A 10925-nucleotide genomic window follows, 5' to 3' on the forward strand; every position below is an offset into this window, starting at 1 on the left:
GCTTGAACAGTGCTCCGTGGGATGTTCAAGGCTTGGGAAATCTTTTTGTAGCCTAAGCCTGCTTTAAATTTCTCAATAACTTTATCCCTGATCTGTCTGGTGTGTTCTTTGGACTTCATGGTGTTGAAAAAAATATATATTCTGATTGCTTGGGTCATCATTTATGATGGCTTAGAGCACACAGCGTCCAAAGACTAACAGAAAATGTGAGCCAAGTAAGGGATCAGTGGAGAAGCATAGCAGAGCCAAAAATCATGTTTCATATTCTGACATTGGTGATATTGATATATTAAGTAAATCTATGAATAATATAAGAGACCAGCTGTGTTGACTGCAAATGTTCTCTCTTTGACTTTGGTATATTTATAACATTTATTGGTCCAATATATTATATTAGACTTCATTATTGCTTTATAGACCTACATCTCGAGTTGTTTGAGCTGTGTTTTTGAGCTCCTGTCATAAATCTTTTCCAGATATGGCAACATTTTAAGGGACAATTGCATTGCAACTTTTGCATTTGCCTTTAATATCTTTGCTGGCCTCCTTCATTATGTCTGGAGCAGTTTATCCAGTTAGCTGAATGATTAGGTACACCCAAAAAGGAGGTTACATTGTTTGGGGGTTTAATAAGAGCTTAATCTGACTGTGAAACACAAATAACATACAAAAAATGCCCACTAATAAAAAATATGTTGTCTTACAACTGAAATTACCGTGACAGAAATAATGGAAGTCGTGTGTATGGATGCAATAAAAACAGCTTGCATTCATCTCTCCAGGTTACACAGGCGACAGATTACTAACCCAATAATTTTATTTTATCTTTACTGCTACACAGAATGCAGAAAATCTAATATTATACAAAATAACTTTTAACACAAGAAATCAAGAAAAAGTTTGAAGCATCAGGAAAACATATGGACATCACCTACAAAAAGTGTCCTTTCATCGTGCACAGTGTGAGGAGCCACACCGTATGCTCACCTACAACCACATTTCCACTCTTTATCCCTCGGCTGCAGAATTAGACGAAAAAAAGCTACTATGAAGCTTTTTTTATTAGCACATGACAGACGGGTGTGACCTGCCTGGACTATTGCCTTACTCAAGTTAATTATACTACATGTGTGATAGCAGTCCTGTGGGTCTCAGTTAAGAATAAAGTAGAATTTCTGAAAGATATTTAGAGAAGTTAGACACAACTACAACAACTATAATGCAGTTTATGATATCTTATTGGAAATGTGGCAAAAAGGATCCAAATAGCAAAAAATATGACACACATACATTTAACCTTTAACCTGACTGATGAAGCTGATTCAGGGTCTACCTCATATGGGCTACAGTTCAGGTGACAGTTGCTCTAACCCTTGAACCAAACTCACAGCGAGTACGTTTGAGCCCAAGGGTTAGACTTCTCCTCAAAAGACTAATCAAAGACTGTTGCACGCCACAAAACACCTGACAGCACTGTTACCAAGATGTATGTTCCAGATTATGGTCAATTGTGTCTGCTCTCTGGGGATCAGTTGATGTTTCTACCAATGGAGCGATTCTTATTCAGCACTTTTCTTCACCCAAGCACATTTTCTATGCAGTGCTTTTTATCTAACATTCACATACATTCAATACTGCAATGAATGCATCAGAGAGCAACTTGAAGTTAGTATCAGCAGCCCAGGATCGAACCACCAGCCTTCTGATTAGTAGATGACCTGCTCTACCACCTGACTTACAGCCACCTCACTGCACATCAGAGCTGCTTTCCGAGACAGGTTGTCCCAGTGATGTCATTTGCTTTGTGGTCCAGTGTTTAGATTACCTGCACATGGATTGAGGCTAAAGGAGCTGGTGGTGGTTGTAGTAGTTTTAGTAGTAGTGGTGGTGGGGGAAAAAGCTGGACCGTCAACTTCTCTGAGTCCATTGTCCTCCTTGAAGCTCACTGCAGAACAACAACAGCATAGACTGTGAGAAACATGTAGCGGTCCAGCTAACCGAGGCTACTGCATTCCTACCATTTAATGTTTCTAATATAAGCAGCAAATTTGAAAACGAGCAATATTCCAAGACATCATTTGACCCATGCTGAGTGTTTTTGTCATTATACTCTTTTATGGAGCAGAGAGAGTTCTATGAATAAATGAACATTTTTATTTGAGGTCGTAATGGGTGGATTTTTTATACTCCTCTTTAAATATCTCTTCCCCAAGGGCCATAAATATGATGGCGATCAAATCTGGTGCTGGTTTAACCACAGCACAACCATAGATTAGCTTACTGAGATTTCTGCATTTAAGCTTTTAGTGGAAGTAAAATACTTTTTTGTTATGCAGCTGCCTCATCTCGTGTCAGTGAATTCTGAACACGTGGAGTTTTTTAAACCGAAGTAGCACCGGGTCAAACTAAATATGACAGGCACAGAATTTCAAATAATGTGACAAATGAAGTAATTAACACAACTCATTATGTCCAGTGCTTGGAACCTTGGTTCCTGACATGCATGTAAATGTTACTTTACATCTACCACCCACCTAAGCACTGTTGCAGCCCAAGAGCCCCACACCAGCTCATGGCTGTGCAATAATACTTGAACAGCTCAAAAAAACAGTGTTTATCCGGTTCTCAAACTCACGTGATCCCAAACAGTCTAACCTGTCCTTGAAGAACCTCGGAGACACTGCGTCCATGTCCTGACAGGTCATGGACACAGTGGGCATGTGGTTTTTATGTCATGGCTGATTGTTATACACCACTCTCACTGTGTCATTTTTCTAAAATAAATACACAAAGCATTCATTTGTCTGTTTGTTAGCAGTGTAGCATCCACAGTTTTCAAGATATCATTTTTAAAATCTTGTGCGACGGTAGATGCCAATAATAGCTCGAGCTGATTTCATTTTGATGAAAATCAGGTCAAAGTCACACCAAATATGAAAATCAGTAAAAACTTTATATTACCCACAGCTTTTCATGAATATTCTTCAAACTTTGCAACAAAATACTTGATCTTGGGGGAAATAAGTACCTGTATTGACTAAGCATTTGACCATGACCTTCACTGTTAGTGCCCAAGGTCAAAATTAGCCTTGAAAAAATATTTAAAGAAACCATGACAAGAGAGAGCTGCACAATACAAATTTTTTTTCAATATGATGACCTAAGATGTCATAATGACGCCATAACAGGCTGATGTCATTAACCACCCTCATAAAACATCAAAGTTTTAGTAGAGCCCTTGCCCTTCGAGAGGAGTTGCGCTCTCTGAGTGCTCCACTGAGCTCTCTCTCAGCTCATATTCAATCACCCTGCTAGCACCCCAACATAAAGCATATGCCTACAGTAATGGGAGTAGTGAAATTCCTTTTGAAATAATCTTATGTCCATTTGTCACTTTCAGCTCTTCCTGAGATGTTTAAATGTACCTATACTACCAAACACATTGAAACCCTGTTCCTTTAGCCTCTATGCAATTAGTGCAAGTCATGTTTTTGTGTATTCTGCATGACAGATATGTATAACTACATATGACACATTGTTCAGCATTTCAAACACAGCACAACAATCTTGTCAAGCCTTGGATTTCTCCAAATATGAAATTAAAATTATGATTTTAAGGACGGGCTACTGTACCTGGTGCACACGAATGTCCATCCAGCTGCAGGATGTAGCCCTGGTGGCAGCTACAGCGATAGGAGCCCCAGATGTTGGTGCATGTGTGCTGGCACAGCTGGCCAGGGTAGAGCTCACACTCGTCAACATCCTCCTGCTCCTCCACAGTGTTGGCAGCTTCATCTGTGGAACTGATGGAGAAGGCTTCCTTGGGGAACTTATTGTCTGATACTGGGAGTCCGTGGAGAGGAGGTGGGAGAAAGTGAGGGGAGGGGGGTGTAAGATTAGGAACCAGATTTTCTGTATTTATTCCAAACACTTATCTAATGAAACTGACTTGAAGACACAAAACAACATCTGCTCGTCCCCTACAATTACATTCAAAGTGTGTATGTGTGTTTATACAGTGCAGTTATACATTTCCTGTTTTAGTTTTACATGAAAACAAATGTAAAAAGTCAACTGTGAAACCCTCATTGCATTTATAGGACACTTACTGTTCTTTACTAAATGAGAGTAATGTATTCTGAATACTTTGGATTACTTAATAAATGATCATGCTTTTGACAACCAACACCAACTAGATTTTAAAATCTTAATATAAATGAGTAACAGTCGGTGGACATTAGGTAAGCTGCACTTTTTGCAGCGATCTTGTATAGAAAACTATTCTGTGCGTATATAAAACAGGTCCACGGCTCCGAACCGAAGTAAAGGGACCTCTGGCTAATACGTCGGGTTTGTGTCGGGCATATAGAGAGGGGGCAGCCTAACATATGAAACAGGGAAGTACCGCCGTGTAATCCATTTACTTCAACAAAGTAACTGTATTCTGAATACCACCTTTTTAAACTGTAACTGTAACAGAATACAGTTACTCATATTTTGTATTTTCAATACGTAATGCTGGTACATGTATTCCGTTACTCCCCACCACTGACGACTACAAAGCACTGATATTAGAATTGAGAACTGAGTTAATTTTAAGACCCTACAATAATTCAGAGAAAACCCCAACAATCAGACAGCCCTGTTTGAGCAAGAACTGGGTGACAGTCACAAGCAAAAACTCAGGACAGCAGGAAGAAACCTCTCGCAGAACCTGCATCAGGAAAGGGTTGCGATCAACGAATCAACAATCACATGGAGCCTTTCTATCTGACCAACAAACATCAGCAGACACACAAACAGTTTGTGTGTCTGCTAACTAAAAGTTAGCAGTTCATCAACTTTTACACAGGTCTGTGTAGTTCTGTTTAACTAATGGATGTCTGTGCTTTTGACACCTCTGATTACTGAACTGTCTCTCTGAAAAGTGCGCTGTGCCTCGTACACTTAATAATGAGCCAACTTGATTGAGATCACCTTGAAAACAAAGTGTTTTATCTCAAACAGTAGATATGCAGATGTGATAAATGTATATTGCTAAACTTGTATGCTGCATAATTCCAACACTGCAACAACAAAACTAGACCTCCTCCAGTTTGATTTGATATGGTTTTGAAAACCAGTTCTCTGCCCAACAAGGTGACAAATATTCAAGCAAGACTGCGTTCAATCTTGCTAAATCTTTATGGTCACATGACTTGGCAGGTGCATCCTCGATCAGATTTTAAGGCTTTAATACGGCTACTGTACGTGCCGCTTTGGGCTAAATTTGTAAAGCAAAGTATTTTTGGACTAAATAAAGGCTGACCGGAAAAAAAATGTCCATAAATGTTGAGCTCGGGATTTAGGTTATTACTGATGCATTTTCCCTTTGTAGAACAGAATAATAATGGATTGGATTTATATAGCGCTTTTCAAGGCACCCAAAGCGCTTTACAATACCACTATTCATTCACTCTCACATTCATACACTGGTGGAGGCAGCTACAGTTGTAGCCACAGCTGCCCTGGGGCAGACTGACAGAAGCGAGGCTGCCATATCGTGCCATCGGCCCCTCTGGCCAACACCAGTAGGCAAGTAGGGTAAAGTGTCTTGCCCAAGGACACAACGACCAGGACAGAGAGCCCAGGGATCGAACCGGCGACCTTCCGGTTACAGATGCGATTCCCAACCCCCTGAGCCAGAAGACATGGAGAGATACAGTACAAAAATATAATTTATCAATAATATGTCCAGATGTGGGTTTTAAAAAATATCTCTCACAGTCATTACCTGGGGTTTAAATTCAGAGGATTAAATGTTTCCTGCTTTAATTAAAAGGCAGTGAGTCATAAGAATCAAAATATCCCCCCTGGAAATAATTACAGTTGCTTCTCATGCAATTTTTAAAATTCAAAATACACTCACACAGTAAAAGCATCTTTGCTGTGAGGGTGTTTGTGAGAATTATTAGATAGACTCAATGGACGTCACTAGTTTTTGCAACCTTAAAACCTTGCAAAGCTTTCAGCAGGTTAACTGATTCCCACTTCAGAATGACATCATTCAGACTTTTTTTGGAAGCTAAAGGAAATGAGCTGCAGTGGATTGTTCAAGCAGAGCCTATTAAAGGGCAGGATTATGTGGAATTATGTTGTGAATGAAATAACAGCCTAAAGTGTTGAGAAGACCAACCTTACCTCACCATCGTACTAAAAAACAACTATTCCCATTAAAGGACAACCATGAAAATAATGAACTGCATTTCCATGCCGTGTGTCTGTTCCCAATATATAAAACTAAGAAGCCGGAAAAGGGTCTTCCAAACCGCAAACTAATGATTATGGAATGATTCTTCTGCTTTTGTAAAAAGTTTTATGTCACCCATCACGAATCTGATGTCATTGATGAAAAACATGCAAATCCCTTCTAATAGCGCCTACAGCTGCAAACAAGGTATGTAGGTCATATTCAGTGAAATGTTAACAAGCAGTCCTGTTTTTGCAGATGGAATGAAAAGCAAAGGTTTGCCGAAATGCTTGTGCATTAAACCTGAGCTTCTTGACAACCCGCTGGATCAAAGACAGAGGAAAACTTTGCTGGCCCAAGTAGAGAGACAACAGCCCGAGCTGCCATCTGTTCCTGATTCATCACAGCTCCCCATTACTCTGCACGGTAACGTGACTCCTGACCGATCAACCCTGAGCATCTGACATAGGCCTGTATGAGAATAAAATACTGATGGCTCAGATCTGGACTGCTTGCTGTTGTAGTGCAGTTTTGCCAGTAGCCACAAATACGTGAGAAGTTGGTGAGGAGTGTGTATGTGTCATAAACTCAACGTGCTTAACATGAAAGATAAAAACACAGAAACCTAACCCATAACAAACATGCAAACAGACAAAAGCTATTAAATGTAAGCCTATGAGATTAAAAAGACTGTGAGTCTGTTTTTGAATGCACACATAGATGTGACTGATCTAAGGTCAGTGGGTAGCTTGAGCCAAAGAACAGGACCACAGTAATAAGAGCACCCTCAGCACACTTAGATCCAATTCTGGGAGCAGTTAAATTATTTGCACATGATGACCTGAAAGGTCCATTTGAGTTATAGACACTGAGCAAGTCAGCGATATACTGCCGGCGCACACCAGTGAATTTCCTTCAGCCATGTCCTCATGCTTCATGGATAGTCCTGGTACACTGAGCTTTACAGTATTGTAACCTGTATGATCTGCCTGCATGAACAAATTTCTTCAAGTCACTTTGAGATGAGAGTTTTTTAAATTCTTGATTCTGGTAGAAAGCACTTCCAGCAATCTTATTAATGTGATGCCATATTAATAAGATCACCATAGATCTCATAGCATCATATCAAAGCTTTCAGCTCCCAGTTTGGATTCAGGAGAATCCAAGATTTCCCTTTTGATAAAGCATAAAGTCCTCTCTGCTCTCACCCCCAACCAGTCATGGGGGATGGCTTCCCCTCCCTGAGTGTGGTTCTGCTGGACGTTTCTTCCTGTTAAAAGTGTGTTTTCCGTCCCAATGCCACCAAATGTTGCCCAAAAGCAGGTCGTTTGATTGTTTTCTCTGTAATATTGTCAGGCGAATTGAACTTAGTTGAACTGAATGTCCGAACTGATGGCAACATTCCTGACTTGCTCACTGTGTTTCTGAGAAAAGGATGGCAAATATGAACCTTTTCTGTCTCTGGTTTCTTTGACCTGCAATGACTTGTCTCTGTTCAGTTCTAAAAAGTTCCTACACAGACAAAAAGTTTAAACAGACAGGAGCAATATGGGGGATGTAAAATATCTCCTGTTTGTGAATGTATTTGTTTACTTTTTCATACTTAAGTAACTTTAAATATTCTTAAAGAGGTTTACACTCAATCTCTGTTTCTTTGTATTTTGGATCACAGAACTGTGACTGGGAAACAAAGACATTCCCCAAATTTCTCTTTACTGACCATCACAAAACGAAAGCAAACGTGAAGAGGAATAAAATGTAAAAAAAGATGAATTAGACTGATAGAATCTCCCCCGATTCATGTGGGAATAACAATGTGGCATGTTATTCAAACCTAATTGTTGGACATACTGAAAAGACTGTCGGGTGTTTGCTTTCGCTGCTTCTTGCAGCCTATTTTGTAAAAAAATGTGACATGCTGTGATAATTAACATAGCACCTGCTGAATTTAATGAGCATGTGGTAGGCCATGCACTGGAATGGATCAAAGGGCACATAGCTAACCTCACTAACCTCACTACATGAATATTTTTGTTGAGACAGGAAAGAACAGTTCACAAAGGTTCTGAAACTTTCAGTCATAATTACTACATTTTTTCACCGGCCACTTCCTTTGCTTGTTTTTTATTATACATAATATAAGTCCTAGCACGTGCAAAGTGCATCACATACGTGTTTTGCCAGGTGGAAATTGACTGTGCAGTGGGTTACAGATACCTTTCCTGGGAAGGGCAGTTGGTCTTGGCTTCTGCTTTCTCCTCAACAGGCTCAGAGCATCCCCTTCCTCGCAGCAAGTGAGGAAGATGTGGCCGCATGGATAGCCTAGGTGCTGGTGGGCATCACAACCTCGCCCTTCACTGCGAACACGTAAGCCAAGCACACAGCAGCTGCAGCACACCTGCCAGTCCGCACAACAATAGCATAGCCTGTTAGGAGAGTATCACCGGGGTGTCTTTCACATCTCTAATCATCACCTCACTTTATGGCCCTCTGCTTTTTGCTGGTTAGTAAACATCAGCATGAAAGAGAAACAGATGAGCAAGCTGCTTTATCGCACTGGAAAGGACTTCAGCTGCGTCATGTTTTGTAAAGAAAACCACATGTTAACCTGGTTTTTGCAACCATCCTCTAACACCCAGCAAGCAGAAGACCTGATACCGGAACATTTAACTCAGGTGGATTAGCCACAAAGTAAAACTCAACTACTTAGAAACTAGAAAATGTTGCATTTCAAATTAAGACTTCGACATTAAAGATTTTAATTTAAAAGCTTTCGCAGCTGTTTTCTTCAAATAAGTAAAAATTCTGATGTGGTTTAATTTCAGGATTCAACTGGCAAATGCAACTTTCACTATGTTATTGTGACAGGAAAAAAAAAACAGAATTTTCTCCCCGTTTCTGTTAACAAAGCAAAACAAGAGTGAGCCTCTGGTCAGCCAAGTGCTTGCTTCATGGAGAACTTGGTGGATCTGTTCACCATCTGTCATGACTCAACTGCCTCCCTCTTCCCTGTGAATCTTCCACTGTGTGTACCTGATAGGAGTCATCTAGACACGAGTCCCGCTCATCCACGTCACAGGTGTCTCCACCTCTGGCTGAGGTCACGCCTAGTTCACACTGTCTTTCCTTCACAGAGCTGAGACAGCACTGCTTCTGTGCAACACTGGAACACACACACACACACACACACACACACACACACACACACACACAGCGAGTATTTTAGCACTTTCTTGTGCTTCATATTACTCCATATGTTAAAAGTAAATTCTACGTTATGCATATTAATGTCAACTATATAAATAATGGAGACATAAACAAGTTAGTAAAAGTGTTTCTGAGGTCACAGGTGCTGTCCTCATAGACTTCTATACAACCAGATGGCTTTTTGTAAAAAAGGAGTTGCAAAAAGCGGCTTTACTTTTCAGACATCTTTTATGACCGTCTGATGTTACACAGAAGAAAAACAGTGTGCTCCATATAACCCAAGCAGCAACTCCTTATACATTATTATTTCTGTTCTTTGCTGTGAAAGAAACATCATCCACGATGAATTTAGTGATGGTCAATCCTGTGGCTCTGATGTTAACAGGTTAATCCTATCCCCAGCCCTTCCTGACAGTATAAGTGAAAGATGTAGCTTCCACGTATCTGTGGTTGTTTAATGGGAAACTCGTTCCTGACAAGTTAACGGGTTCAGTCACTTTTTTGGGCTCAAGAAAGTCCATTTGATTGACAAATGAACGTGTGGTTTCATAGGTAGATATGTCTCTTTCTTGTCAGATGTGTTTATAGATAGAGAATGTGGAAAAGCTCATCTCAACACTTCAAACTGATGACAGCGGTCACAGTAGCTCACTATTTTTATCATTTCGTTATTTGTCTATGATAAATCAGTTAAATCAGCTATGATGGTATTCTAATATAGTTTATATAAGACAGCGTGCAGTGGTTACAATGTTATCAAGATTCAACTGCAGTATAATCAAAACGTCTAAATTATAAAGGTAATAAAGGTCATTTTTGCACTAAAATGTATTTTCTATGGGGCAGTGTAGGAAATGGCAGCAGTGAGAGTTCAGTTATCCTGACTGTAACTCATACTTTGCATGATGTGCAGCACGATGAGTAAGTAGTTCATGTGTACAGTTAGTGTGCAGCAGCTACCACAAAGAACACTTGTATAACTAAAATTCATGCTCTCATGTTACTTACCTGCAAACAGAGACGTTGTCATTAGCGAGCAGAGGCATGTTCTTGCAGTGACCATTTTCAGAGGCCCATCTCTGGCCAGCAGTGCAGCAGGTCTGCAGCAGGTCTTCAGAGGACACACCTGGATCTGCAGACAGCAGACATGCAGGTATGCATATGTCAGCACACACATGACTGATGGAATAAAAACAGTTCAGCAGTGTTCAGCAGTACTCTACATGTGTGCACGCTGTATGGAGCAGACAGAAGCCCAAAGAGAACAGTGAAAACGTTAAGCTGTCTGACAGAAACATTTAGTAGACTGCAGCAGCCCTCGACGGTGCCTTAAAGATTTCTCCAGCTGACTAAAGAGGTACAAAACACAGTAGTGCATTTTATTACTGGATTTTTTTCCCTTTTTGATCAGGTCTTGAATAACCTACTCAGCTATACGGCACAGTTTTTAAAAGCTGAATGAGAGTCCTTTGGTAGGGTTGTGAATATA

General features: G+C 40.2%; 1 protein-coding gene across 1 annotated transcript in view; it reads right to left on the reverse strand.

The window, feature by feature from the left end:
* The window catches only part of fbln2 (fibulin 2), a gene marked incomplete at its 5' end in the record, with an annotated part of 40822 nt that extends 30254 nt beyond the window's left edge, over positions 1–10568 (reverse strand). Inside the window, 5 exon segments of the mRNA XM_042213911.1 lie at positions 1826–1945; positions 3634–3843; positions 8447–8627; positions 9263–9392; positions 10445–10568. Coding sequence (XP_042069845.1) covers positions 1826–1945; positions 3634–3843; positions 8447–8627; positions 9263–9392; positions 10445–10568 — 765 coding nt within the window.
* Positions 10569–10925: the final 357 nt, after the last annotated feature.

The sequence above is a fragment of the Haplochromis burtoni genome, unplaced genomic scaffold (genome assembly GCF_018398535.1).
Source record: "Haplochromis burtoni strain Fernald_Lab_line unplaced genomic scaffold, NCSU_Asbu1 Contig_496, whole genome shotgun sequence".
Taxonomy (NCBI): domain Eukaryota; kingdom Metazoa; phylum Chordata; class Actinopteri; order Cichliformes; family Cichlidae; genus Haplochromis; species Haplochromis burtoni.